The sequence below is a fragment of the Oryza glaberrima genome, chromosome 11 (genome assembly GCF_000147395.1).
Source record: "Oryza glaberrima chromosome 11, OglaRS2, whole genome shotgun sequence".
Lineage (NCBI taxonomy): Eukaryota > Viridiplantae > Streptophyta > Magnoliopsida > Poales > Poaceae > Oryza > Oryza glaberrima.
Genome location: NC_068336.1, coordinates 16075337 through 16090373, shown reverse-complemented (window position 1 = coordinate 16090373; position 15037 = coordinate 16075337). Strand labels below are relative to the sequence as shown.

At 41.1% G+C, this 15037-nt stretch overlaps 1 protein-coding gene across 1 annotated transcript; it reads left to right on the top strand.

The window, feature by feature from the left end:
* Window positions 1–11247: 11247 nt before the first annotated feature.
* Window positions 11248–12745, top strand: LOC127754982 (F-box protein At5g50450-like). The gene is made up of 3 exons (XM_052280599.1): window positions 11248–11557; window positions 11662–11824; window positions 11911–12745. Exons 1-3 carry the CDS (start codon window positions 11307–11309, stop codon window positions 12568–12570), a joined length of 1074 nt encoding a protein of 357 aa, XP_052136559.1. The 5' UTR covers window positions 11248–11306; the 3' UTR covers window positions 12571–12745.
* Window positions 12746–15037: the final 2292 nt, after the last annotated feature.

The window sequence follows — 15037 nt, the reverse complement described above, 5'->3', positions numbered from 1 at the left end:
ATTGGATTAAGGTGCATATGCATGATATGGATATATCCACTATACTTACTTACTTCACAGGAGTGTCACTTACTGAACTTGCAAGTAAAGAAACCAACTACCCCAACTAATCAGAGATAAGAGTTCAGCTAATTAAGCTTCTGTGGTTAAACTCTATAGTTTTACCAGGTCAATTATGGTTTATTATATTATGGCCATACATGGAGAAAGAGAAATGTACCTGATATCTGTATCAGTGACGATGTACGCACACAGTACATTACCCACGGTTTCTTACATAGTTACATCTACCTTATAATATTAATATATTGTATGGTATATTAATTGGTTGACAAACAATTTCGTGCCTTAGTGAGGATTATGCAATCACTTTCAATTTGGCCACTCTAAAATGTTCAACTCAACCTGAATAATATGCCCTCTTTTTGTTTTAATAATATGCTAGACACGATTTGAAATGTCATGGTCCATAAAGTTGAACGGTGATTTATTGAAAAAAGTACAAATTACCCCCCGAACTTTCGCGGTTGTCCGAATTACCCCCTCGAACCACAAAACCGGATGTTCTTCACCCCCAACTATACATACCAGACGAAATACCCCCTCGACCCAATCCGTGGTGGTTTTGGTCTACGTGACGTACACGTGACAGTCCAGTCAGCATTCTATTTAAAAAAGTTTGTGGGACCCGCATGTCATACACTACTCTCTCACTTCTCACTCTCATTCTTCCTCTCTCACTATCACCGTCTCATGGTGAGCGAGGCAGGGGGCGAGCGAGACGGAGGCGGCGCGCGGAGAGGGCTGGCGATGGGCGGCGGCGTGCGGAGGCGGGCGGTGAGCGGCGGCGCGAGACGAGGCGGATGCGGCGCGTGGAGGCGGGCGATGGGCGGCGGCGTGAGCGAGGCGGCGACGCACGGGGCGGGCGATGGACGGGCGGCACGCGGGGGATGGGTGGGCGGCACGCGGGGAGGGCGGGCGATGGGTGGGCGGCGCGCGGGGAGGGCGGGCGATGGGCGGGCGGCGCGTGGGGGAGGGCGGGCGGCGCGAGCGAGGTGGCGACGCGAGACGAGGCGGATGCGGCGTGCGGAGGCGGGTGGTGGGCGGCGGTGCGAGACGAGGCGGATGCGGACCAGTGGACCAGCACGATAGCGTCGGCGACGAGCGCGACGCGTACACCGCCGCCGACGCTTCGTGCCCCCTGCCTCTGCGCCGCCCTGCCCCGCCGGAGAGGGAGGTCGACGCCGACGAGCTCCGCGCGCGCCGGGCGGCTCCGCCGCTGCAACCGCTGGAGAGGGAGGCCGACGCCGACGCTGACGAGCTCCGCACGCGCGCCAGGCGGCTCCGACGCTGCAACCGTGCGCTCGCGGCGCGCGGGCACGCCGCCCGCGGCCGCGCGGGCCTCGTCCACCTCGCCAACGCACACCTCCGCGCCGACGCCGCCGCCCTCAGCCGCCGCCCCCGCGTCACCATCCGCCACTGCCGTCGTCATCCTCCCGCTGCAGCGTGCAGGCGTGGGCGTCGTCGTTGGCGGCGATGTTAGCGCGCACGAGGCAGCCGAGCTCCATCTTGGCGCGGGGCCGGAGCGCCGGGTCGTGGGTGACCAGCACGGCGGCACCGCAGCTCCGCGCCGAGGCCGCCGCCCTCAGCCGCCACCCCCGCGTCACCGTCCCTCGGCTGCCACTGACCAGAGTGAGAGAAAGAAGAGAGAGGAAGAGTGAGAGAGAGAGGAAGAGTGGAGGAGGAGTATGGCATGTGGGTCCCACAATTTTTTTAAAATAGAATGCTGACTGGACTGCCACGTGTACGCCACGTAGGTCAAAACCACCGCGGATTGGATTGAGGGGGGTATTTCGTCCGGTATGCATAGTTGGGGGTGAAAAATATCCGGTTTTGTGGTTCGGGGGGTAATTCGGACGACCGCAAAAGTTTGGGGGGAGGTAATTCATACCTTTTCCTTTATAATCTAATTAATTTTCTATTACAACGTTATATCATGCAACACACTTTCTAAAACAAAAATATTGATGCAGTATTTAGTTTGTCTATATCAATTTATCTATGTCGCCTCTAGGGTTTTTACCAAACCGCTTTCGATGGGATTACCACCACCCCCCCCCCCCCCCCACAGTTCGGCGGTTACTGCGAGATATACCATGTGGTTTCAAAAATTGAGAAGGTTATCGCATGTAATAATCTTGATAACTGCACAATAACCATGTGATTTTATAAAACCTGGTCACCCTCCTAACCCTCTTCTAGCCCCTTCTGGTACCAAGTGTTTATTTCCTCTTAGCATTTTTTTCCTTTGGATCTATTTGCAAACTTAAGGGCGCCATGTGGCCCAATCAGCTAGCAGGACAGCCACTGAGATAGAGTGACGATTGATTGATTGATGATATGCAGAGAAAAGGAGTATATATATTTTATGTTTTTGCTCAAGTATGGATTTTTTTCCTAAAATCATAAAAAAATTGCAACATTCCAAAAAAAGGTATAAGGCATATGAAGGATGTTTTTTTTTAAAAAAAATGCTTGGATTAATTCATCTATGCTGAGAAGCGGTTGAAATTGGAGTTAAACAACAAGAAATAATTAGTGGGGAAAACTTATGTATCTATGTTCTTAGCAGTGTAAAAGTCATAAACTATAATAGAAAAAAAAACCTCGAAATCAACCCTAAAATTGAGTTTTAAACTGCTTGCTATATATATGCACATGTAAACCAAGATTACATATTTTGGTCTCCCAATGACATCACAATTAAGCAATAAGTTTTAAAGGATTGCCTTAACTAGGTCAGCATCCTTAACTTGAAAGCTAGCTCCAAATGACATAATTTGAATTCACTAGGATGAATATAGAGAAATCAAATTACTTAGCTAGCTGGCTCCATGGCTATCGATACAATCTATATCTTTTCGTTCTATAAACCTTATGTTCCACTAAACACCTAAAGCTCAATATGGAAGCATAGTATTTATTAGCACTCATAAAACCTACATGCAAGTATACCACATCAACCCATTAAGAATACAAAGCTCAACATGCAAGCATATAGTAATTACATCTACAATTTACTTCATTCTAAAACTAAACATACATATGGTAAATCATCATTCTCAAATCATTTTCATAATATTTCAATCCAAATCATTTCATCATTTCTCCATTATCTAACATATATCCCACAACAAAGTGCGGGGCATTATCTAATTTAACTAATTTCAATGCAACTAAATGGCCAGGTAATTAGTTTCACCGAGTATTCCTGTCATAATTACTAATAATTGATTATGTAGTAATTGGGAAGACAAATTAATATCCAAAGATTTAGCATGTAACTGTTTAAACCATATGAAAGTTGAATAATATCAATATATATAGTCAATTGAGATGATTTTCTATAAAATCAAATAATGATTGGATCCCACATGTTGCATATCATATCATTGCTTCCAAACAAAACTATCCAGCGGGTCAAATGTATGGATATATTTGGGCTTCTAGTCATGTTTCTCAACTAATCTTATCTTCGTTTCAAGATCCAATGTTCAAACAAGGAAGAAGAATTGACGAAGAGAAGCTAACTAGGATGGTAGATATTATAACCCTACATGACGAATTGTAACTTGCTTCAATCAAGTGAACATTAAAGTCGAATTTACCTCTACTTCTCTGGGTGTTGAGAATAATTTGTAACAACAAGATCGAGATCAGACGTGACAGAGAACCGATCCTATCGTCCATTGCATGCAATATGTATATAATCAGTGGACAAAGTTGGCATGTGTGACGTGCAATATAATGCAAGTTGCATGCATACTATGCAAAAGCCCAAAAGTGTGTACATGTTGGTTTTGAATTGAAGCCTATCATGTTATGTTAGACTTGACCAGCAGGTCTCTTTCTGAAAGTAACATGGTTAGGATTAATTGACAGATCAGAACATCTCGTACAGTTGAAGGGAAGAATGGAGACAGATGCATGGGAGCTAGAGCAGATAGGCTTCTTCACTAGTTTTTCCTTCCTTTCAAAATAAGAAAAATATGCATGGTTTGAAGACTTGCGTCAGAAAAATAGTCTCTCGTCGTTTACTCATTATCTTATTAGCCATAGCCAAAATTTGAATTTGAATTTTAAGTTTTTTAGAATTGATTTCTGTTTCTTTGTCATAGTTTATTTTCAACATTGATTTTAGTTTTAAAATATAATAATATAGATATATAAGTTTTGCTTCTTCATTTGCTTAGTTCTTTTTTTTTTCACAGCTTATCAGCCGTAGATCAAACAATCAGACCATAACACTATGCGTAAGAAAAAATAGGCTAAAAACACATATAAGAAACCACACCCATTTTGATTTTCTTTAAATAAATCATACAAAATTGGGATAAGTAATATGGCTGAATTTTACAAATGTCTAGGTACTCTTGCATCTTGTTGGTTTTGTTTAAACTATACTCCCTCCATACTCGTAAAGGAAGTCGTTTAAGACAATGTTTAAGTCAAACCTTGGAAATATAAATCATGAATAACTCTCAAGTTGTTGAGTTTGAAAAATGTAAAAATTATATGAATAGATTTGTCTTGAAAAATGCTTTTATAAAAGTATACATATATCACTTTTCAATAAATATTTTTATTAAAACAAGAAGTCAAAGTTGTATTTTGGAGACCGTGTTGCTGTCCAAAAGGACTTTCTTTACGAGTATGGAGAGAGTATAACTAGACATGTTACGATGAATTTGCTGAATTTTACTTCCTCATTTTGCTCTTGCTACATATGTTACAAAATAAAAATAGAACAAAAAGGACATAATAATTAATAAATTATTTTGTTTTGGGGAATCGATCGAATTTCAATACATGTGCATGTACGATATCAACATTTTTCTTTTATAAAATTATATATATGAAGGCGTACATAGCTAGCTAGTTAGGCAAGCACATGCATAGCACCATCAGATTGTGACTTTGCTGGTTGGAGCGATGACAACTTTGTGGAATTCCAGGAATTAATATCTCAGCAGCACTGGTACAAAGTATTTTCCCTGAAATTATGAACAACCTTTTGCCAAGAACAAATATTTAACGACAAATAGGTGTCTCTGTCACACTTAAGATAAAACAACGACTTTTGGGGATCGGTATATATACAAAATAACATATATAGAAAAACGATATTCAATAAGCTTGCTCAATTATATATATATGACATGTGAAATTAACTATTCGCCTGGAATAATATATAAGTAGCTAGCTAGTAAGTAGATAGTTATAGCCAGCAATTATACATGATTGTAATTTTCAAGCTGTACTAAACAATTAGGGCCATAATTAATTAACATTCCATGCCAAGGATTGCTGATATACACGACACTAGAATAGAAGTCATATGTAATAACGTGATCCAAGTATCGCTTTGGATGATTAAGGTGGTGGTCGTACTACATGCGACCAGATCAAAGCCAGGATTCAACATCATGCTATTTGTTATGTTAATCAGCAAATTCATCTATATTTTCTATAAAGTTAAAGCTTACTGAGTCTAAAGCTCAACATACAACCATGCCACATCATCATCCACTAGCAATAATTACATATTTAATCTCATGCAAGCATACAACATCATGTACAATTTATTTAATTCTAAAAATCAAAATGTAAGCATATCCAATCATCACCCATCATATCATTTGCACAATATTTTAACAAATTTATCTATCACTTTTACAATATTTAACATATACTTATTAATATGTTTCACAGTAAAGCATGGGTATCATTTGACTGATAAACCCTGATATTTCATTATATTTTTTACTCCTAACTTGATTATAAAAAAATTGAGAATTGCTTAATAATTTCCGCAGCAAAACACGGGAAATCACCTAGTTTTAAGTAATCTTAGGGAAGTCGACTGATAGGCAACCTACTACCAACAGTAAGTCGCTCATGATGACTTTATTAATCTTAGAATCAAATCTACCTAGTCCCTTCGACTTCGAGGAGTTTGATCATATGGGTGGGTGTATACATGCGTGTGTATGAATGCTTGCATCTGTTCTGAGTTTAATATCTATGAAAATTAAAAAATGAATTCAAGATTTATCAAAGTCACCCAAAAAAATTAACGACTTCAATAAAACTGTAAGTCGATCAATCCGATGCTCGATCTGCTTAATTATATTCCAGCTCTGCATTTGATTGCTATATGGTTCATGCATACGTTGATCAATCGGGACCACAATATTTATGAAGATAACCAATTAGTGGCTCTCGTATGTCAGTCAAATTCCAATTTTGATTTTTGAGGATCGACTCAACGAATTTGATGATGTGTCGCTCAAATAATGAGATAAATTTTCCTGATAATTATTTGTATGTATCGTGTGTTTCCGAGCTTGTAAAGTTGTGTACGTCAAAACATTGTATGTGCATGGACAGTTGTGTACCTTTTTGATACTGACATCAATTTGTCTCATGATCCACATCGGCAGGATTTGCATGTCATTTTGTGGATATATATGCTTGTTGCTAGGTTGTTTTTCTTTTTCTGAAAAAGAAATGATGCACAGATATATACGTACATATTGTTTCATAAAGTTGATGATATAGCTTATTTCTGTGCAATTCGTGTGTGATAATCAAGTTTCTTACATCTTATTGGCTCTTAATATATAGCTAGAATTTTTTTGGTTCTTGATTAACCTGTAGATATATATATTGTGTGTGCATTGGTTTGAATGCTATTTTGATTCCAATTTCAAGTAACTTTGAATAAATCTCAAGTTTCATAAAAGAATGTAAAATGTTCTGATTACCAATCAACTTTACTTCTAAAAATGAAACCAAACAAGATTAACTTAATTGAATCCTAAAAATGAAACAAAACAATTTTATTAAAATGTTCTGATTTATTACCAATCAATTTACTTTCTTCTGTTTGGTTTCTCGTTAATCTTCTACAGATCAGGATAAGATGATCACATAAATATCTTTGATCAAATCGAAGTATAGCTAGCTCCAATTTAGTCTATTTCATAATATATCATGAAAACGACCATGTGAACATCTCGATCATAATATGTACGATGATATGTTGCTAGTCGAACAAGTTGGATATAAAACCACTTAAATTTTTAAAGATTGCGTGCGTGCAAGCAGAGGCCAGTGTGAGGGTGACAGCATATGCATGTGCCTAGAGGAGTCGATGATCATGTTGGTTTTATTAGCCATTAAGGAAAATCAAAATTTCTTAAGAACAGATATATAATTGTCATGGGAGTACCAGACTCTCATTTTATTCTGATGGAATATAATTAATTTATCCTATACAGCTGTATATATTGCCATCAACTGGAAATTAAGCAACACGCATTCGAAAATTAGGAGAAAAATAGAAGGCATTAATCAAGCAATATGTTGCTATCATGTAATCATTAAGTTGTCTGCAAAATATCAGCTTATAGGAGATAAAACAAATGTACATGCATGCATATGGTTTGTTAATTAAGCAAGAAGCCAAGCCTTTGTTACCAACCACATGTATATATCCATCCTTACCATATGATTTGTCGAACAACTACTGATAGTGTTGAGGTCGATTAGCTGGCCAGCCTTTGCTTTGCCCATCCGACAAATAAGAAGTTATTTTATTCTGAAAAGCATGCATGTAAATCATATCAACACTAAACTTATTAAAATTAAGTTGTTCCCTTTTCAGCCTTGGCCTTATCGGAACTAGACCACTTGTGATATGGTGCAAAGGTTGAAACTATTGTTGAGTTATAAAAATTAAAAAGTACATCAGAAAAATTTGCATTAAGTGCATTTATAACCTTGACAAATGCAGTATAAATCAAAGAAGGAATAACTTGGTCCTGAAGATAGTTTTAACTGAAACTACATAAAACCTGTAGTATATATGCATGTTTCTTCGCTGAGTAAATTTTATTTTGCCATGAATTTAATTATATACTCCATTGTGCTACCATGTGTTTTTCAGAAGTTTTAAAATTATATATCTCCTTGGATATGATATTTGAATTTTAGAACAACAAGTAAATTGTATCAAAATATATAATCTTTTTCATAGTATGCAACCACTTTTTTATCTACCCATGCGACTGAAATGTGGATCTAAAAAAAAGCATAGTATGCAACCACTTTTTTCTCCATCCAACTATATGTTTTTTCATTACTTTTTTTTAAAACTTTCCTAAGGGGGACAATAGCTGCACTTATGCATTGTAAGAGGATTAATGGAGGGGAACAGACTACTCCAGTTTACCAATCTATATAGCCAAAATTTCTTATATACATTACCCCACCTAAATTTATAAAACCCATCTATTATGCATGGTCTAGGTTGTATAAAACCATAGAAACTTTGGCGTGTGGTACATAACCTCATACCTCATATATTATAGTTCTAATTTTCACAAAACCACGCTGTTAGCCATTTTGACATGCACCTATATAAAAGAGTAAAGTGCACGGGCGGTCCTTAAAATTGTATGGGTGTGTCATCTAAATCCCTAAACTCTTAAAATGCATATCCAAATCTCATAACTTATCATAGTGTGTCATCTAGATCCCAAATCATCACAACCCCTTCACGATCCTACGTAGTGTTGATGTGGCATGCCAGAACATGACGTGGCATCATTTTGACTAACAAATGTGACCCATTTAAAAAAATTCTTTTTCTTTTTTCTTCTCATTCTTCTCTTTTTTTTTCTTTCTTCTTCTTTATTTGTGACCCGAGCAGAAGAAAAGACAAAAGGAAGAATGAGAAGAAAACAAAAAAGAAAAAGGAAAAGAAAAGAAGAAAAAAAAGAGAAAAGGACCGTCACGTCCATATGGCATAAGACATCAGCGCCACGTAGGATCCTAGAGGGGCTGTGTTGATTTGGGGCCTAGATGATATACTTTGACATGTTATGGAATCTGGATCTGCATTTTAAGAGTTTAGGGACCTAGATGACACAACACTACAAGTTTAAGGACTGCCTATACACTTTACTCTATATAAAATTTTAAAACAAGCAGGTGAAACAACTACATTATAGATAAAATCCTCATAAATCTAAGATGTGAAGCTCAAAAGTATTATGGATCAAAGTCAAAATGATCAATAATATGGTTTTGCAAAACTTTCGTAACATAATATGTGTTAAAATTCGTATGGTTTCGTATAACTTGGATTGGATCATAATACGTAGAGTTTGTGTTCCTATGTGTTAAAATTCATGCGGTTTTGTATTCTGGATCATGATACATGCATGGGGGTTTTACGAAAGAGTATTCTTAACATATACTCCCTCCGTCCCAAACTACAGGACGTCCCCTTTTTAAGAAAATTTAAACTCGGTAGCTTTTGACTAATAATCATACTAACTACATCTATATATAGTAAGTATTATATATAGTAAGTATTATGTATGTTATATTGTTATATTCATATTTTAGAGTACGTTCATGTGATGCTAATTTCATATTTATTAGGATTATAGAATAAAATAAAATATTGGTCAAAGTATATACGTTATATATATTGAAGAGAGATGAAGTACTGTATATTTTACGGCTCGATGGATATGGATGATCCGATCGAGTGGAGTTGATCGCAGCTAGTAATTAATCCAGCTACGTAAGCAATAATCCAAGACACAAGCCATGTTTCGCGGAGCTTTGCTGTCTCCTTGGTCGATCTGCCAGTGTGGCTCTGCTCTTGCCTCTAGCTAGCTTCTCAACAAATACTACTACTATTATGTCAACCCGCGCATGCCGTTGAAACTCTTGTCCTTCGCTAAAACTACACGACAGCATTCAATATATATCTCCATCATCTCGATCTGATTCTTTAATTTAACATGGATCTAATTATTTTGATCCTGCTACACACACGATAGAGACCTTAATTGATTAGCTTTGCGTTAATTAGGCTACAGCTTGCCAACCATATATGCATATATCTACGCCTGCCTGCATGAACACACAGCAGGAAGGGGGTTTTAATTTGATGATCACATATATAGCTAACTTAGCTAAAAATTGTAAAACCGAAAGGGTACTCGATCTTGTCCATACAGATTTGACTTTAGGTTAATTAACCCGGCCGTAATCTCTCGAGTAGTTTTGACAATTTGGCCTTTTTAGAAATATTTTTTTTTACAAATAGATCGAGATACTTAATGTGATGTTTTTCTTTTTGAAAACTGGATCATAAACATTAAAACTGAACAATTGTAAACTGTTATACCATGACAACATCTGTGTGAATGAGATTAATGTTCAACCTCGCTTTTCATGGAAAAATTATGCAACCCCTTCTCTAGCTAGATGAGTTGAGTTGTCCATCCTAAAATCGATTTTGTGCGTTGAAATGTGTGTTTATTAAACCTTGAAATACTTACTAATATGTAGGGAATATTTAAGTTTGGCATGTGAAAATAACATTTATGTATAGACTTGTCATCATAAATATTGTCGTACAACTAGTTTATTTAGTAACTTATGAATATGATTAGAAAAAAATCAATAATCAAACATTTGCATCGTGTATACAAGTCACTTAAAAATATAGAATTGATGGGCGGGTTGTTTTCAGCAAATATGATCATGGGAATCACCGATAATATGGTGGTAGAATTGTGGATCCACCACGCCCAAAACTCACAAAGGCTTAAATCACAACGCTCGTAAATATTACCATATAAGTTTATGTGCTTCCAATAACACATTTATAGTGAGATCATGGATTTACCGCTGACCCAAGTTAACTCTCTTAGCGTGTGTTAGAGGACATATTCTTAACCGTGTGGGCATAGTGTGCGTGTGTAGTGGTGTTTGTGCGCGTCCTCTAACATCATGTAACAAAAAGAAATAAGATCATTCTAGCAAGAAAAGAATAATTAATATGCATGCCGTCGATGGTTCTATTTTGATGCAAAACCAAAGACCGTTTCCTTTTCTTGTTCACTTGTTTTTATCTGACCGGCGCCGGTAAAAATGGAAACAAAATTACCCCAACTACGGCGGTCAAACCCCCCGACCCCGCCGCCGCGCCGACCTCCCCGCCGGCGGCCGCGCGGTGAAACCACCCCGAGGGCAAACCCGTCATTTCACCCCCCGCGGTATAAATTACGCGAGGATGCGTGCGTCCGTACGTATACTTGTGCGTATAGAGTATATATGTATATATATTTGTCTCTCTCTCTCCATCGATCTCTCCTCCTCTCTCCAAAGCTCACTGCCCCCGCGCAACGCGCGTCGCGTCGCGCGCCGGCGAGCCAGCCATGAGGAGCCCCAGGAGGCGGCGCGGCGTCCACCCGGCGGCGGCGACGGCGCCGCCGTGTTCCGCCATGGCGAGCGGCGCGGCGAGCCCTCGCTCGCCGCCGGCGGCGAAGAAGCGGGCGGTGGTGGTGGCTGGCGACGGCGACGACTCCGACGTGTTCGACCGGCTCCCCGACGACATCGTCCTCGTCGTGCTCTCCAGGCTCGCCGCCAACGCCGCGTCCCCCGCCGACGTCGCCTCGGCGGCGCTCACGTATGTGGCTGCTGCTGCTGCTCTGTTTTTTTTTTATTCCCCCTCGGTGTCGTGTTCGTCCGTCGAGGCGAAGAGATTTCTCATGGGTGCGCGCGCGGGCGCAGGTGCAGGAGGTTCCGGGAGCTCGCGGCGCACCCGGCGGTGCTGTCGCGCGCGTCGGCGGCGGCCGTCGCGGTGCGGTGGGGCGCGTGGTCGGAGGCGGCGCACCGGTTCTTGCGGCGGTGCGCGGCCGCCGGCAGCCACCACGCCTGCTACTTCCTCGGCATGGTGAGAGTCACCCAAGCTCCCCTTGCTCTGCTTCTTTGCTCTGTTTTTTTGTTCGATCTCGTCGGCTGATGGCGGCGGCGGTGCAGGTGAGGTTCTACTGCCTGGGGAGCAGGGCGACGGGGGCGGCGCTGCTGGGGCGCGCGGCGGGCGGCGGGCACGCGCCGGCGCTGTACGCGCTGGCGGTGGTGCAGTTCAACGGCAGCGGCGGGGGCAAGGCGGACAAGGACGCGCGCGCGGGCGTCGCGCTGTGCGCGCGCGCCGCGTGGCTCGGCCACACCCCGGCGCTCCGCGAGCTCGGCCACTGCCTCCAGGACGGCTACGGCGCCCGCCGCGACGCCCCCGCCGGCCGCCGCCTCCTCCTCCACGCCGCCGCCCGCGAGCACCTCTCCTGGAAGAAGCACAACCACGGACACCACGACGGCAGCGCCGCCGAGGACGCGGCGAGCCGGTTTATGGTCGCGTGGTGGGACTCGCACCGCGCCAAGGCGGCGGCGCGGGGGTGCCTCCCCGGCGAACACGGCGACGGCGAGCACGACGGCGTCGAGGACCTGCGGCTGTGCTCGCACGCGCGGTGCGGGCGGCGGGAGACGCGGCGGCACGAGTTCCGGCGGTGCTCGGTGTGCGGCGCCGCCAGCTACTGCTCGCGCGCGTGCCAGGCGCTCGACTGGAAGCGCGCCCACCGCGCCCAGTGCGCCGCCGCGCGCTGGCTCGCCGCGGCCGCCGCCGCCGACCGCGTCGCGCACTGAGCGCGACACGTCGCGCATCCATGTACATACACACACACCCCTGTACACACAGCTCAACTCACCAGTGTAAATACGAGGTTTAATACTTCAATTAGATTAGTGAGGGATAATAATGACTAGTTAACTTAGGCACTTATGTATTCTTGCTTAATAATTTAATTAGTCGCTTTGGCTAGTGGTTAGGGAGGATAGTGATTAGTGAGCTGTTTAAGATGTTAATGATGATGGTTTAATTTGTTTGTGTTTGTGTAGTGTGAGCTAGCTGTTTTGGATGTTAGGCAATGCATGCCATCGGCGTGTGTAGGGGTTCTTTTGGTGTAAAGGAGAAGAAAAAGGTTTGTGTGTTGCATTTGCAAATGGTTTTCTTGTGGTGTGCATAAACTTTTGTTTGTGTCAAGGACCAACCTATGTTTGTGTCTCTTTCGAGTAGACTTGGATTAGATTTGGTGTCGTCTTTCCATAATTAGTTTAATTTGCCCTACATAATTAATAAGAACTTTGGTTTTGTGTACCATATCTGTAGGGTTATATAATAGTGCAGAGCATGTAGGAACATGTGTATTATTAATCCATAAAAAATGTTCGAAAAATATGACCATATGTGCACGGCACAAGAAAAATCAAAGAAACTTCAATTGCAAATAATCGATTTGACTAATATGGTGCTTCATTTATTATTTCCCTAAGAAATCATGTTTATCACATTCATGAACATATTGGTAATCTTTTTATAAGTACGCAAATGCACAAACCTAATGTACAATATAAAGTCATGCTTGTTTCCTTGGCATGCAGTGTCATTTCCAAATTTGAGCTCAGAGCTCATTGGTAAATGGAGAATCTTCTTTCTAAGTTTCAACAAGTGTTTGTTATACATCACCCTTTTTCAGTTTGAAACTTTCATTTCCCATGTAAAAGTATAGCAAATGAACTCTCAAGTCGAAACAGGGATTTGGAAAAAATATATATGTTTTCACTCCAAGTTGTGTTTTAATTTGGAATTTCCTATATGCAAGTTTGCATTGAACCTTTCCAACTGAAAGTTTCAGATTTCTTATGCTGAAAATGTCTGAGATCCTTGTGTTTTCCTTTGAGATGAGAACTTCTCATGTTCCATGTAAAATTTTAAATATATGTTTGTATTAGCTCCGTTTCATTAATCGTTTTTACCTTAATTTCATGTACACAGTCTAATTGTAAATCAATTAACTGTGGGGCTCATCCACAATTCTTCATGCAAGTTTGATTTATTGACTTACTAAGGCATAACTAAGCTCCTTCCTGCTTTGTTATATACAAATAGAGTAAAATGCACCAGCGATCCTTAAACTTGTCGGAAGGTTTCACTTAGCTCCACGAACTTGCAAAGCGCACATCAAGGTCCCTAAACTTGGTTTATTGTATCATCCCGGTCCAAAGCCGCGTTTGACCGTGGTTTTGCCTACGTGGCACGCTACGTGAACGATGACATGGATTTTTTTTTCTCCCTTCTTCCTTCTTTTTTCACCACTGCGACAACCCCTCCCCTCGTGCCGCCTCTCACCACCGAGAAAAAAGAAGGAAGAAAGAGAAAAAAGAAGGGAGAAGGGAGAAAAAAACAAAAAAAATTACATGTCATTGTCCACGTGGTGTGCCACGTAGGCAAGACCACAATCAAACGCGACTTTGGACGGGATGATACAATAAACCAAATTTAGGGACCTTGATGTGCGCTTTGCAAGTTCGTGAACCTAAGTGAAACCTCCTGACAAGTTTAAGGACCATTGGTGTATTTTACTCTATACAAATACATGGGCACAAAGAAGCCTCTTGTTCTGCCTGAAAACCATGGATGCAGAACTGCAGATGCATGGAATGCCTGTTTGGCCAAGGAAACACCTTTGTTAAAAGAGAGAATGAGCATCTGATTCTGTAAAAAAAAGTGTGACTCATTCATTTTTCTTTTGTGTGTGTATTTGGTGAAAGCAACAAATCTATTTCTTACATACTACTAGTGTATATGTTCTCTCTCTCTCTCTCTCTCTCTCTCTCTCTCTCTCTAGATTTCTCTCTTAACAGGGAATAATTCCTCACTTTTGAGGCTGTATCTTCACCATTAATTCTTAATAATGAAGAACCTGGTCTGGTTCTCGCGTGTAGGTGTAGCCATGGAAAGATTCTGATCCAGATGTTATATGCTCTAAAGATGTTTTGCTTCTGATCTGCAGCTGATCTGAATAGTGAAGGAATTAATGGTATTGGGAGAGAACTATTCATAAAAAGGCAAAGTGGTTATTATGTACATGTCCAAGAACCTATTGGCTCGACCATATTGCAAGAATATCATATCAATATTCTTGCACTAGAACAAGCCAATGTAAAAAGGAAGGAAACTGAAAAAAAAGGAGAGTGCTACATCATATTATTCATGATTTATTTATACATATATAGAAAAAAAACTCTAGTACTAGATATGACATAATTAACA